Source organism: Carassius carassius, chromosome 5, assembly GCF_963082965.1.
Source record: "Carassius carassius chromosome 5, fCarCar2.1, whole genome shotgun sequence".
Lineage (NCBI taxonomy): Eukaryota > Metazoa > Chordata > Actinopteri > Cypriniformes > Cyprinidae > Carassius > Carassius carassius.
The window spans coordinates 19,352,154-19,368,788 of NC_081759.1; the positions used below are offsets into that span (position 1 = coordinate 19,352,154).

The 16,635-nt window shown below is 36.2% G+C and overlaps 1 protein-coding gene across 2 annotated transcripts in view; it reads right to left on the reverse strand.

The window, feature by feature from the left end:
* Positions 1-16,635, reverse strand: part of LOC132140926 (pappalysin-1-like) — a 73,734-nt gene that overhangs the window by 26,022 nt on the left and 31,077 nt on the right. For both annotated transcript variants that reach the window (XM_059549999.1, XM_059550000.1), the window contains exons 8-14: positions 12,515-12,643; positions 11,235-11,326; positions 6,757-6,953; positions 3,072-3,179; positions 2,446-2,581; positions 2,123-2,336; positions 1,299-1,467 (exon numbers count right to left, since the gene is read on the reverse strand). In XM_059549999.1, coding sequence (XP_059405982.1) covers positions 1,299-1,467; positions 2,123-2,336; positions 2,446-2,581; positions 3,072-3,179; positions 6,757-6,953; positions 11,235-11,326; positions 12,515-12,643 — 1,045 coding nt within the window. The remainder of the gene's footprint in view (positions 1-1,298; positions 1,468-2,122; positions 2,337-2,445; positions 2,582-3,071; positions 3,180-6,756; positions 6,954-11,234; positions 11,327-12,514; positions 12,644-16,635) is intronic.

A 16,635-nucleotide genomic window follows, 5' to 3' on the forward strand; every position in this document is an offset into this window, starting at 1 on the left:
AGCTGCATCTGGTCTGGCAGACTCTACCTGAATCCGATCCTGAAAGCTGAATACAAATAAAGTGAGTAGCTTTTTGACATGTATCTCAATACTTGTCTCACCCTAATTACACACGAGTCAATGGCTGAAATTAAAATGGAATAAATTCAAGGGACTGTCCATAAGTCATTGAATCACAATTTGTAATGTCCTAACAAGAAAGTAGTGTTTTTAACATTGATTCAAATATAAAAATGTTTCTTGAGCGCCAAATCAGCATATTAGAATGATTTGTGATGGATCAAGTGACAATGAAGACGGGAGTAATGTTGCTGAAATAATAAATGAACACATTAAAATGGAAAACCGATATTTTAAATTGTAATAAGCCATAAAAAAATACCAATTATTAAACTTTTGAATGACATTGCATTTATTAGTACTACTACAATATGTCTAATGACAAAATACATATGTATATGCCACAATTGTTTTTAAATGAATCTTAAAACGAACTGTACAAAAGGATCAAGTCTGTTTGGAAATTTCCAAAAGCAAGACAAACACCACTGATGTTAAATCACAAAAGGATGTGGCCATATGCTGAGGGGAAAAAAGTTTGTGTTAGCCAGACAGTCTGAAAGGAAACTTCCTTTCCATCAATCACAGATGACTTTTGAGGTTGCTATTCAGTCAAACTGTTTTCTAGCCTATTACAATAACAACAACAAAACTCTTCCAGTCAGAAGGGAGGGTGAGAGTGAGAGTAATGATTATGAAAAATCTACAGCTTCTCTTTTATTTGAGCCACACGGACCATTCCAGCAGTTCCAGGCAAAGAAAAAGACATAAAAACAACATTAAGCCAATAACAGAAAGTCCACTGGCCTGAGCGCCAGCTATTGTGACCATTCACTTACCGTCTCACAGTTTGGTTAGAAAACCCAACGTAAGCCATAAATCTTTACTGCTACTTTCTCTGTATGTGGTCAGGGCATGAGTCAATGATTATTGTCTAATGTAATATAAACCACTGTGTGTGCGCAAGTGTGCCTGTGTATGTTTGTGTTGTGTGCTTCTCTATCAGACCTGGTCAAAATACCTTGCAAAAAATGTAAGACACAGAGAGTACAACACACACACACACACACACACACACACACACACACACACACACACACACACACACACACACACACACACACACACACACACACACACACACACACACACACACACACACACACACACACACACACACACACACAGTGTAGCTTCCACAAATACACATTCAAAGGCAATTAACCAAACTGTATTACCTGTGTTTTAATGATATCGTCATCTCGGTGTATCTTCAGTGTATATCCTCGGTTGCAGGTGATAGTACAGCGCGCTCCATTGAAGTATCCAGGACTATTGCACTTCATCTCTGCATTACTGACCATTGGCTTCTGACATTCAATGGCGTCACATGAGTAATGAACGCAACTGATGGATTACAGAAATAACTTACATTGTGACAAGTGTCAATGCAATTCTTCTGTACAATTTTGCAGTACTCTTGCATTATGAAAGCAAATAATACAAATAATACAAATCTAAATCAAAATGCAAAACATGCATCAGCATTTACTCTATAGTAGTCAACCCATATGTTTTCTGCTGTTGTACGATTTTGGTATTTAACAGGAAAACAAATTTATGCGATCTCTCATACCAAATAAATCATTTATATCACTATAAATGTGTTTGAATTGAAGTTTTCTTACTAACAATTGTGAATCATGTTTAATGGGTGAAAAACAAAAGCTTTGCTGATGACTGTGAGGATATAGCGTGACCAAGAAAAGGCTTTTTATTGGTTTTGGTTTAAAGACAGTCCTTTATTATTAATCATTTTATTGCCATCTTTTATGCATCATGTGTTTGTAAAGTGAAGTTAATTGATTCATTTAATAACATTGTGCAACAGTGAAATAAATAAATGTGTCATCAACTTATCACGAATAGACATCATAACATGATAAACACACAAACAATTTAAATAGTATAATTACAGATCTACAGACCACATCTAAGCGCACTGGACTGGCAAAACGTTTAGTCTTTGCACTGACTAGTAATGCTAGATTTATCTCCTCACCTTTGGCCCATGGGGTTATAGATTTCATTGCTCTGGCATCCGCTGATAGTGATGGGGTCAAAATATTGAAAGGAGCGTAGCCCAACGCCTGAGATGGCCACCAGAGGAGAGCTGAAGCTCACTATAATGGCCTTTGTCCGGTAGAAAGCCACGCTCAGGTCATGACTCACTGGAATCACCAGTGGATTGTTCCGGCAGCTCAGCCTCCAGTCCCCTGCAACCATCCAGCCGTGGCAAAATATACAGCACAAAAATCACCTTCCACACACAGCTTGGAGTAAAAGGTGTGTTTGAAATGTTATTGAGATTGTTGTGAGACTGACCGAGAGGGTGGGTTTGCTCCTTAGTGTCCACCAGCTGAACAGTAATGTTGTGTTGTCTCTGGTCGATGTCGGCTGTTCCGTCAGCAGCCAGGTGGATAATGACTGCAGCAGCCACCATAGGATGAGCGTAATAGGCCTTTTGGGAGACAACAAAAACAAAAACAAAAACATACTCACTCACAGTCAGTTCTATCATTGCTTATTGTGACTTTACCAAGTAACATGTGCTCCTGGATCAAAATCTAACTTATTTTTAACCCCAATCTTAGTCCTAACTACTATTACATTTTGAGGGAAATGAGATTCAAGGTTCTACATGTGGTTCCCCTGACTCAACCAGTTATTTGTGATTACTGGAGTTTAAAGAAATTGTTCTTACAAAAAGTATTCCACCAGAAAAATGAATATTCACTATAGATATATCCAATTTCACATGAGAAAATTCTCTAAAGTTCAGAGGTTTCTCATCACTATTGGTAATAAATCTGTTTCAGTTTAAATTAGTTTATAAGAATGTTGTTTAAGGAATGTGTACTACTTCATATTTATGCACCTGATGTTACTTGACATCAAACTTTTCAACTGAACCCCCCAAAAAGACATTAGCATGGCTAGCCATCTCTTACCTTCAACCAATATTGTGAATTCCAGCTGTGCTGCTGGGACTCATCACAGGGAAACCAAGCGTACTGAGACACGCCATGTGACAGGTCAAACACCTTCGACTGACAGCTCTGAGCAAACAAACATAAGAGATATTTGCAAAAGCCTCTTAAGTGCCATCTGAAATTTTTTTCTAAAATGAGCATTTTTTCTCAGGCTCTTATGTGTAGTTTCAGTCATTTCACTTTAAAAACAATGAACAGGTTCTTTTCTTTGCCATTTTGTAAACCTCCACATTAATTCAGCAAGGATGTGTTAAATCGATCAGGAATTCTACTTCAGATGCATAACAGAATGATTTCTGAAAGATCACGTGACAATGAAGACTGGAGTAAGGACTTTGCATCACAGGAATAAATTACATTTTAAAATGCATCCAAACAGAAAACTTCTTTCAAACTGTAATAATTGTTCACAGTATTACTTTGTTTTTACTGTGTTGTTCAGATAAATGCAGCCATGGTGAGCAATAGACACTTCTTTCAAAACCAAGGAAATCTTACTTTACAGCAGATTTTGGACTATAAACACAAAGGCACTTAAACAGAGTAATGATGAGGCTACAAGCCGGCAGTCCACTATGAAAATGTAATTTAGACCATCTGGAAGCTCACAATTAGCCTTTCAAGTGGCCAGGTTAAAGCCAGTGAAATCGGGGTGAACAGGGTGAACTGACCTACCACTCTCTTCAGAGCAAACCGCAATGAGACCAAAACTGGCCTGAACTCCAGCGACTGCTGAGTTACAGAATTGCTCCTATGAAGACATTTGACTCTCTGTGTGAGAGTAAAGTTTATCATAAAAGTTGGTTTTCTGACATTAAGGGCAGCTTAGGACATTTTAATCATCAAAAAAGCTGAAAATGACTTTTTTTAAGGAAGAGTGAAGAAAATACAAAAGTAAATAAACACAGTCTTTTCTAAGTCCATATTTAGATGGAAAATCCACCCAGTTTTCACGTAAAACCTTCTTTCTAATAGACCGTTTTAAATGAATGGTGATCTAAATGCCTTTTTTAGTGGTATTTTAATTGAACAGCTAACTCCAAGTCCGAGTCTTCTAAACTCTTCGCCCTTGTTTCACGGTGAATTGCACTGAGTGTATTTCATTTCACTGTAGAATAATGTGACAGAGAACCTCACTGAACCCCCTGAACCCAACTGTGGGGTGACAGTGTTGCAACGCTAGGTGACACTGGAGAGCTGCACGCTTCCTCACAGAGTGAACGACACTAATTATGTGTTCAATGTTTGTGTATGTCTAAGAGCAGCGGGAGCAGATCAGGGCAGCAGTGCTGGGCACAATAGACATCCCCAGGGTTTTTGGGGTGCTATGCAGAGGGTATTTTCTGCTCGGTCAGCAGTACAGGTGTGCCAATAACTGTCTGGCCTTTACGCTGACATCAATTCCCCTTCAAACATTTATCTCTCCATTTAACATCCATTCACTTTGAGCTTAAAGGTGCTTCAAATAAAACCTAGTTCAAGTTTTTTTTATTTTTTTTTTATTTCAACTTCTACAAATGTAATGCAAAAGTAAAGGTACTTAAGATAAGATATTTTCTTTAAGTAAGTTCTCATTTGCATTAATAAAAATGAGTTACTATGAGTTTATAACAATGTAATTAGCATTATTAGCATGTGTGTGTGGGTGTAAATTATACTAAAACATCACTGATTGAGATAAAGCTTTTTTAATGTTTTGAATTTGTTGTTGTTATTATTATTCTGTTTTTCTTTTAGTTTTAGTTATTGAGTTAAGTTTTAGTTATGTTGTGTGTTTTTTATTATTATTATTAAAATGTCCATATAGATTTTATTTTATTTCAGTTTTTACTTTTAGTTATTTCAAGTTGAACTAAACAAAAATGATAAATGTTACCCTTGCTACTATTTTTTTTCTGTATTTCAAGTAATGTTTTTTTTTTCAAGTAATGAGCATGTCTTTATGGTTTAAATAATAAAATGACAAAATAGTATTTATGTAAGTATTATAGTTGGATATTCGTTTTTAGAATTGGTTCTAACAATGAATAAAATGATAAAATAAAGATATTTTTGTTTTTCATGTAAATTGCACATTTGGATATTTTTTTGTGGAAAGAAATTCAATAAACATTGACTTTTGCAATGCAGTATAATGCATAACAGTACATTCTTGGCCAGTAATAGTTCTTTTTTTTTTTCAGCAGTTGTTCTTACATTTCACATGTACATAATCTTTCTGGACAGAAATGAATTTGTCTCTCGAAGAGGAATCATCTTACAGTTCAAAGATCTAGAGGTGATATAATATTACATGAATTAGACTAAGAGACTGGCAATTCACTTCATTCACTACTCTAAGACAGCTCTGCAGGGAGAGAGCTGACTGGAGCAGGGGGATTCATAACATCTTTTTCATCTCTAAATGCCTTATAAAATTTGAATGAAACCATTACAAAATTAGCCGCAAAACTAGAGAATTCTGATGTAATGCTTAAAAGAGACTTAGAAAGGGAGTATGGGGTGAAAAAAAGAGAATGAGAGGATATTCGTTTCTGCTATCCTGGCTTAGTCTCATGAGATTCCTCTCTCGCGCGCGCGCTTTATCGCTCTCTCTCAGCACGCCACAGTAACCTCAGTGACTCCACTCCACCACCTCCCCTCCATTGAGTCAAGTACACTACTGTACGCAGCCTGTCCTGCAACTCCGTTGGCCGCTGTGCCACACAATAAGAGAAGAAGCAATTAGTCATTCCGATACGCCGCTAACATTGATCACTGACTGAAACACTTTCGCTTTTTCCAACTTGAACGAGGCCTTGATTTACATTCATATAAAATACTTGCAAAGAGAAAGTCCACACAAAGGTGTATTGGCAAGGCTAGTCAAAGTCATCTTAACCTATGTGCCACCATTTCCCATTACGAGCCACAATACACATTTTCGAACGACAATGAGGTTCAAGCTCAACTGTGAAAAATGGCCATTTCTCAGCGCCATAAATCCTTAGGTTGCGCACAGCGTGATAGGAATAGTTTTGTGACATGATTAATTCAGGAGCTTGCACGATTTCGGGCGCAAGAGACTCGCGCTCCACAAACATCACGAGAGCAGGGAGAGGAGGAGGAGAAGTGGCCAATAAAACAGTAAAATTACAAATGTATCATGTTGAAATATCCCGGGAGTAAAACAACACAGATTTTTTTTAGCCGTCCCTCAGAAAGAGCCAGTTCTTTACTACTTCCATGTGTGAAGGGTTAGAGCAGTGTCTCAAATCTCTCCTTAACACAATCTGCTTCTAGTTCAGTCTGACTTCATCGTCAATATGAACATCATATTTTAGATCTGAGAATTGTCTGTGTTTTTAGTCAAAAGAGCCACCTGTACCTAAAAAAATTAGAAATGTTGCCGCCTCGGTAACTAACTGAAAAAAAAAAAGCTGAAGCAGAAAAATGCGAAAACCTGAAATATTAAAATATTAGAAAAAGACTTACAAAATGACTAAAAATTCAACTCAAATAAAACCAACAAAAATTATAATAGTTTCAAAATAATACTAAAATAACACGTACATACTCAATGTCATCAACCTTTCATGGGGTCATCAACACATCCCATGTGACGTATGTGCAGATGTGCTGGTATGCTTGTAAAAGTGCTCACCTTTGTCACTGCAGGATATCCAACAGCCACCTCCGCTGGACAGTGTATCTTCTCCTCATTGGACACCTCCACCGCGGTGGCCCACTGATCCAGGAAGCCGCTCGGAGTATAGAGACCACAGTCCCTTACGCTCGCCTCCCGCTCAAAGTCCTCACACATACCATCACCATCGTAGAAGTAACATAAGCTGGGCTCATCTTCAGAGGAGAGAGGTAGAGATGAACTTGTGTGAGAGAGTAGTACTGAACCACTGCACCAAAAGCCCATTTCAAATGCTGAGATCAGCAAACTGTTTGAGCTGGTAGCAGTTATTCATGTCCTTAACTTTATTTCAGCAGTTCTCAAAGCAATTATCTACAATACACACACACACACACACACACACACACATGCATATATATATTGTTTTCTGCCTTGGATTAAGGGATGATTATATATATATATATATATATATATATATATATATATATATATATATATATATATATATATATATATATATATATATATAATTTGTAATTTTCTTGGGGGAAAAATCTGTTAAATTAATAATTGTGTGGGTAAGTAAATTATGAAATGAGCTCACTTACTGTAATTGTTTATATAAAAAACAAAAAGGAACTTGAAGCTAATTTGAATATTTGCTAAATAAATTACACTTCATCGATAAGCCAAATAAATGACATTCATACAGTCTAAATGATGTGCAAATAAATACAGTTTTTGTAATAACTTGTTAGCATTTCAACAGTTTAAAATTATATCAACACATCATCTTATATGTGCAGTTTTAAATTAGCTCACTTACTGTTCAATTTGACAAATAAAAAAAGAGAGAAAAACTTAAAACTAATATGAATGGAAGCTAAATAAATTACACTCAAGCAATAGGAATAATATAAAAATAAAACAGGAGTCTTTTTACTTATTACAGGCATTTTACTTATTAGTATTAGAAAAAAAGCTGATACTTAATTTAGCTGAGTACAGAACATTCTTTTTAGTTTGCCATACAGTAAATGTTGTTTAGAGCACTCATTGTTTTACTTGGCATTACTTCACAGTGTTAATACATGGCCCTTTTTTACTGGCTTTCAAACAAGGACAGTAATAAATCAACATTCATGATGACAGACTGATTATCTTTTATGAATGTATTTCATGTATCAGCAGCCCAGACGCATTTCTAGCAAATTAATCACGTCAATTAAAATCCCACTACCATTATCAGATGAAGGACTTTAATAAGAGGTCTAGACTTTTAAAATGTTGATTTGTGTTGTTTGTTCATTGTTTTGTACCCTGATGTGTCCCGTTCCTGTCTTTGCCCAGGCCCTGAGGTGTCAGCAAAATCTGAAAGCGTATAGCTGACACTAAGGGAACAAGTTTTGAATTGCAATGTTCTGTCACCTGTTCAGTCCAGCCATCCTGGTAATCAACAGCTACGAGGTGTCAATCATTGCAAACAGCAGTCAGGAAACAATTTTGCAAGATGTGCACTTATCAAATCAAACACTCTTTCCCTGGCAAGCTACAAAACAATATTAACAAGGACAGACTATGTAAAGTTATAGGCATCCTCAGGCGCACAGCAGCCGCAGTACATCATTCAGAGGAAGCTACTATGTATAAAGGGCAGCAGGATCCATGCTGCACCTTGTCACATCACTTCCTGTGCTAAAAGAAGTGTTTTATTAATACTGTGGTACCGTGTACAGTTCGCGTGACACATTCAAAACGGGGAGCTGGAAAATATCAAGAGGCGCAGGGTTGACATAGCCTTAGATCTTTGCCCTGCTTGATCAGAGGTTTGTCTTGGGGTTCATTCAACATAAATGTAAGTTGCACAAAAAAACTAAGCTGAGATAAGACATTTTATATCAGTCAAGTGTTATGCTGTTTTGGGCAAAGTAACCGAACGAAAATTGAGACGTTGTTGAAAGTGACAGAAAGCTCCTGCTTTCAAGACACACTAATATAGCAAAGCAAATAGAATGTGCTGAATGTCTGTGACTATTATTTAAAGGAATATTTAAATAGTTTCAGCCAAAATCTATAAATTGTGTCATTTTCTCACCCTCATGTTTTTCCAGATCTAAGTTTATATTTCTCAGTGAAATGCACAAGATGAATTGCACTGCACTGGTTGTTCTGGGGAGTTCTGTATTGGCAAAAGAAATTAGATCTTGATATTTTCTGGGATTTTTTGAGTGTGTTTTCCAAAATTTCATGAAAATGGCTCGATTCCTTTAAATGGGAAACTAAAACTTCCAATAGTTTCTGGCAAATCAGCAGCTGCATCCAAAATTGCATACTTGACTACTATATAGTTTCAATAGTTCATTAAAATGATTTAAATAGTTATAGTAATTTCTGGTGAGATTCTGAAGAGCACATCCAATGGACAGGTTACAGTGAGGCCACTGGAGAGGAGCTGTGAATGGCAGTGAAGTGATGAATTTGACACAGACAGGTCAGAGGACAATGAGAACATGACAAATTTAGTATGTCTGGATTACATCCATTCTGCACACATTCATATCATACTGAATGTACTTTTGTAAAGGTCGATAAGTTATTTCATATTCTAAGGAATTAAGTTATTTGGGATGCAGTCACTGTCTTAACAAGAGAGTCACTGAGTCATTAATTTAGTTGTATTCCTTCAGGAACAGAGTAAGTGTCATTATGAATGAGTCATTGAGTCATCTGATATATATATATATATATATATGTATAAATATGTATAAATGCAGATTCTTTTAGGAACCAAATATATAATTGTGCTGATAAAAACAGCAGACCTGCTCATGCGATATTGCTTAACTACACTCGTAAAAATAAAGGTTCTTTACTGGCATTGATGGCTCCATGGAGAACCTTTAACATCCGTGGAAACCTTCCATTGCACTAAAGGTTCTTTGCAGTGAAGAATGTTTCTTTAGATTATTAAAATATTCTTCACAATAAAGATCTATTCACTTGTACTTGTACTGCTGTGAAAGCCCCTTTTTGAATGCTTTATTATATCATACAAGCTAAACACAATACAAAAACTCACAGAAGGGTATTTTTTTTCCACATATCTTGATTTCTAAGTAACACTGTAATAGACTACATAATGTAATTAAAGTGTGCACTGTCAAGGCACTGTTAGAAAAAGCTACATTTAAAAAAAGAATAATTCATGATTTCACTATGACATTTATTGTTTTTACTTTCTTTTTGAGCATGTTCGATGTAAATGACTAATTTTCATTTTTGTGTGAACTGTTCCTTTAATGCAGTAAAGGATGAACTCATTGAACCTACTCCAAAAAAGAAAAAAAAGAAAAAAAAGCGGAACTGCCAATTAAGCACTGTCGTGTACTAGTGCAACCTCAGACTTCCAGAGGTGTCCTAGAGGTCAGACAAGACTTCAGCTAGATGAATGTTGGCTACATTCAACAGCGAACTTCAAAAAGCCCTTCTTATCTCTTCTTCTTTGCTGCCTCCTTTTCTTCTCGCTGTCTTTTTTACTCTACTCCAGCTTTTCCGTCCACACGTTTAGAAGAAAAGGGGATTGTTGCATTACTGCTAACAGGAAGAAGTGCCACAATGGTTTGCTAGTGCTCATTAGGCAGATCTTAGAGCTCTACAGCAAAGAGTAAAGTCTTTTGTGAGGGGACTTAAATGTCTGTAAGAGGGTCCAATTATGCGGCCAATTGTTTTGACAGAACTGATTAGCTCACAACTTAAAGCACTCCATTAACATCACAACCAGCTTACAAGTTTTGTGCTATAAAGGGATAGTAAAACAGAACTTTCTTGGTCTTTCACACATTGTCAGTGTAGGACACCGTGTGACACTGATGACAGGTTGAAGCCATGAGATTGATGGCTGGGCGACCGGGCAGAACTGACATCAATAGAGCGCTGAGAAGTAATGTGCAATACAGCTAAATGCTGCTGGAGCAAAACATCAATCAAACTGATGCTACACTTTATATACCTTTAGTTTATTGTTGTTTCTCTGTAAAATAGTGCTATAAAATTCTTTCATTATTTGTTCACTCTCATGTTATTCCAAATACATATGCTTGTAATTTTTTTTTTCGCCTTACAAAAAAGAAGGTATTTTGAAGAATCATTGTGCAGCTCTTTTCCATACAATGTGTGTCATTGTATGGAAAAGAGCTGCATAATGATTCTTTAGTGTCTATGTTTTCTTATAATGCGTGACCATGTCTGCCAAGCAAAAAACAAAAAACAAAAAAAACAACAACAAAAAAAAAAAAACAATAAAAAAAGGAACAGATAGTACTGCACTGTATTTCAAGTTGTCTGAAGACAAACATCAGCTTTGTTTGAGAAGCAGGCTCAAACTCACAAATTCGACCTTACATACATAAGTTGGAATGACAAGAGGCTAAATAAAGACTTAATTTATGTTTGAACCATTCTTTTAATATTTCTAGCTATAGATGACAATCACATACCAACACAGTTGAACAACGGCTCTTTCTTGCACTGGTTTGAGCAGCCATCTCCATTAGCCAAGTTCATGTCATCACATTGCTCTCCAAGATATCTGAAAGGCATACAGACATAAATCATTAAAATAGTTAAATCACACAAGTAACCTTACTGCCACAAATCTGGTTTAAATAAATAAAAAATAAACATTTAGTTAGTCATTTTTCAAAACATCGGTTACAAGAATAAGCAGAAATAAAGCAAGGTTCATACTTTTCCAATCAGCTAATGGAAATCTGCTCAATGAAGACAAAGATAAAGGCTTCTGTAAACAATCTTACACAAACAACTCAATTCAATGAGCCATTTTATTAATAATGTTTATTTCAGATAATTTTATTCACAATATGTTACATATTTTCGATGCATCTCGAGCTGGTTGGAAATAGACTCAAATATGTGACAATTCAAATCGGGGAACTGACTGTCTTTAGGAAAGTTAAGATTGTATTTTCTTTCTTTCTCTGTATAATGCAAATTTAAGTAGCAGTGCTGCTTTGTTTACAACAGCAAGCAAGGAAACGCTGTAATGCTGCTGTTCCATATGCGCCACCTGCTGTCAGAGACTTAATTTGCATTTTGATTAGCCCGTCTGCTGATGTTGTTTCATTCAGATGTTTTATTTAGTATAGTTTCACAAAGCTAAAAGCAGACCATTCTGCTTTGATATTCTGCAATCAAAATTATACAATCTAATTAAGATTAAAAACTGCTCCTGCTTGGATCAAGATTAAAATACAGTGGTTGCATCTAATTTAAATAGTAAGAGCACAGGTAAAGCCCTAGTTTGTTTATATGAATGATTTATTAAATGTTTATTATTTATTTGATTTTGTTTTAAATTGTACATTTAGTTATGTTAGTCTACATATATTCATTTCACAAAGAAATTTTGTCCAAGCAATATGAAATGACACCTTTTCATTTATTTACATATATATATATATATATATATATATATATATATATATATATATATATATATATATATATATATATATATATAATTTGTTATTTTTATTTTGTTGGAAAAAAAATCATATCAGAAAATCATATCGTGAATTCAGTATTGTGAATCACATCGCAGTGTGAATAAAGTGAATCATAAAATCCCTAATATTTTCATAACATGGCTATAACCATTGTCACCCACAGTGGTTGCAGTAAACCACAAGGATATGTACATTTTTCATTTCCGATAGATTTATAGTGAATGCAGTGAAAGTTTAGAAAGTGAACTCACTTTTGGATGAGTCCATCTCCACAGTAGGGTGAGCCCAGCTGGTGAGAGAGAGGAGGAGATGGTTCACTCTCCGTTCTTCTGGACACTGTCAGCACATGGTAGGTGTACGTCTCATCAGGCTTTAAGTCCCTGGAACACATAAACAAGGGCTATTAGTATGTTTTTAAACTTTTATTTAGAGAAACCCAACTCCCCAATGCTTTCAATTTAAAGGTTGTGGGTCTTTACCATTCAAAGGTTTGAGGTCAATGAGAACATATTTATACAGCAAAGACACATTAAATTACCCAAGTGACAGTAAAAATGTATCATTTTAAAAAAGAAAAAAAAAGAAAAAGAAAAATGCTGTTGTTTAGAGCTCTATTAATCAAAGAGTCTTGAAAATTGGTTTCCATAAATAATAATAATAATAAAAAATAAAAAATAGAGAAATAGCACTGTTTTTTAAATTAATGCTAATAATTATAAAATGAATAAAACATTTCTAAATGTTTCTTTAAAAAATGTATTCTTGGTGAGCGGTACTTGGTTAGAGACTTCTTTCAAAAACATACAAATAATAATAACAATATAAGACATTTTTTTTACCAACTCCTGAAACTTTGGAATGGTAGGGTACATATGTTTCAATAGGGTTTTCAAAAGATTTATTAGATGTAAAAGTTTGTACTGCCGCCAAACAGACAATGGTGAACAGATATATTGCTCATATGCTTTCCATTAGTACCTCAACAAAACATGACAACAACTCATCATTTATTGCTTTATTATATATTAGCACTTTATTATAGAACTGCTTTAGATCTGCACCTGTTCCCGACTGCACTTTTCTATATTATATCCATATCACAAACATATATCACGAAAACCTTAGTATAAAGAAAAGACTTCATGCCTTTAAAAGCAATCTGCTTACTTCTACCTAAATTAAGACTGTTTAAATATTTACAACTGAGAGATGGAAAATTGCTTTGGAATGAATGTTTATGAGACAATTGTAGTGCTTGCCATTATATAAGGCGATGACCACTCAGTGTATTTAATTTACAGGATTTTGTGCGAAACTGTCCCCTTTCATCTTCAATCACCAACAATTAGATGCTAAGAAAGGATGGCTATTGAAATGTGACTCTACATAGAGTACAAAGCGTGCTGTACACACTCTGAGCTCTCAGCACTCATCATGACTGTAATAAAACCCTTCAGGTACACGAAGCACAAGACTCAGCAAAGTAAAGCTCTAGTCATCATCTGTGCTGGGATCAGGCCTCTAAACTCAGCATAGGATCCGTCGCACGGACCACCCAAATGACCCAAGACCCCCTTGTCCCATAAAATGCATTTCTGCTCTCATTCTATTTATCTTCACCTCACAATGAAGTGCCAAGAATAGAGCGACGGAGAATGGAGGTGGAGGGAGCACAGGATCAGTCAGAGAGGCTTTTCTCTCAGACAACACGGCCATCTGTCTGTGTTACTAGTCCTTAAAAAAATTAAATAAAAAAAATATCTTCCTGTTATCGACCCAGCCGCTTATGGGGCTCGGGTTAACAAAAACATTTTAATCGCGACTCAGATCAACCCTTAAACCTCAGTCTGCACATGTGCTGCTCAGATCCTTTACACCGCTTAACTTTCTGCCTGCAGGAACACAAACTTGGAGGGATCGCGCAGTGTGCGGAAAGCCTCACAGCTGGTTCAGGTATACTCAACTCAATCAGCTCCACCATGAGGCTCTAAAACCCCACAAGCTCCTCCAGCTGCAGACTTCCCAAACAGTCAAATATGGGTCAGAGAGCCTCAGTGGTGTGAGAACTGCCGAATGCCAGAGGACACTTTGCTAGAACTGCATGCTGAGTCTGAGCCAACCCCCAAAGGCAAGAGCTGGAAGATCTTGGCCCGCAATGTGGTCTTGTGGCTGTGTTTTTCTAAGACATGTTTGTTGTGGAGAAGCAGAGCAAAGCTAAAAGAGTACTGCTGCTATCCTTAACAGCCACAGTGACTCCTGAGGTAGACCGTTGGCTTGGCTTCCACAACGAGGAAAGGATATTTTGCCCATTGAATCGACTAAGTATCAATTTAGCCATCAATGTCTTGTGGCTACATTACGAATTTGCGGCGAGGCTGTTTGTTTGTGAAATCATAATAATTTATTGGAGTTTTTGTGCCATACTAAAAACACTCAGAGACTATCATTCTTAAAAATAAACCCGCAGATATAAAACTTTTTATAAGTCAGCCCGCATACAAAGACACAGTACAAAACACAACGTTCAAATGAAATTCCATAGTTGCATACGAGTAATAAGTCGGAGAAACCCTGGAGCTCAAACATTGCGATGTGTCACAGCACCTTCATGTTTTCGGATGACAACAACATTTTTCAATCCTCTGTGCTGGAATTTGTGGTAGCCCATGACATCATCACTATCCCCATGCGGGATACCCCGCAGTAGTGTGGGAAAAAATCGCAGCTCTTAAGTCAATAGGCTGGGAGTGTGCAGCACTGACAGTGTTCAGGAAGCACACGGCTAGTAAAGCAAGATGGTAACCAGACACTAAAGCAGCTAAAATCTCTGGGTATAAATATGACCCGTTTAACTTCCTGAAATCATAATGGGTTGATTTCTATCAACACTTGTGGGTTTTCACCTCTCTAGAGTTTCTTTTCTTTCCCAAATTACCATATGGGTTAATGATTTCACACAGAATGTATTTTTGCATTAAAAAAGACAAGTTAAAAAAAAAAAAAGTTAAACTTATTTTAACATGAGTGCTGTGTTTTTAGAATGCTGTGTCATACTTGATACATACATAGATACATACAGATCAGATCTTGAGATGCTGGAAAAGACACAAAAATTTTAATAATTTTAATGACTGTGTAATTAATGTGGTATAATCAAGTAATATCAATAGCAAATATAAATTATTAAATAATAGATATCAAAAATTTTGAGTCACAGTCACGAGGGTCTGCAGGTTTCCTCTCTATGATGTCATCCGATCCCATTTTTTTTTTTTTTGTGGTCTGCACTTAAATGCAGCTGGACTTTGAAACAAACTAGCAGAAGAGTGAGATATACAAGTCTGTCTTTTCTGTTGCTTGTGATTGAGCTCTATAGAGGAGCACACTCATCCTCCTTAGTTGTTTTTTTGAAGGTACTCCTCTCTTTCAGCCCACATGTTGGAAATATCATATTATAGTATTCGCTGTATACCTTCAAAAGAAATCAAAATTATGCTTATAATGCCAAGCCCTCTGTGCAGCTGCTCGCTGCTTGAAGTGTTTAGGAGGAGAATGATGATCGAAAAACTTAATCACTTCAAAGGAGTGGAAATAATTAGTCATTTCAAATCAAAATCAGATTTCATATGGCCAAATAAAACAACAACACAACCTAAATCATATAATTTACCGCACCACAGATGTTTAGTCGGACCGCAACTCAACCCAAGAGATCCATCAAGTGGTGCTTACTATATGCTCCATGAATAAAAGAGAAACACGCCGCTGGAATCCATGACTGCTCTGGAGGAAAATGTGAAATTGTTGTAATGTTGACCTTCAAGTAGCTAATACATAATCTCTTCAGATTACTACTGTAGACGATGCACAAACACAGATGTCTTACCCAGAATGTCTTGCTTGTGAATGGGTACTATTCTGAAGTCATGAATCATGCATGTTTTTTTCCCCCTCATGTCATTAAAAAAAGTTACGGAAATATGGAAAAAAAAGAAAGATTCTGCAAAAAAATCTGGGTAAAGAATGCTCAGAAAGTTTGCATTTTACAAACAAAAACAGCAGCATATGGCTTTGGAATATCATGTAGGTGAGTAACCACGTCATTTGAATTTTTTGGGTGAACTATAGCTTAAACTTCACAAGAAAACGCTAAATTTGCATACCTTGTGCATGCTTACGACACACAGCGCTGATTTGTGGGTTGAGTGTGTTCACTTTGTCTTGTTGGCTTGTGACATAATCATATTGATAAATCTGCAAATGAAAACAGGGCTGTGTGAAGCACTATGGAGGTTCTCAGAGGCCATGCTGCTTAATCACTCTCCATACTGTAGCAGCAGTGATCTATAGCGGCTGTTCTTTGGCTGAGATC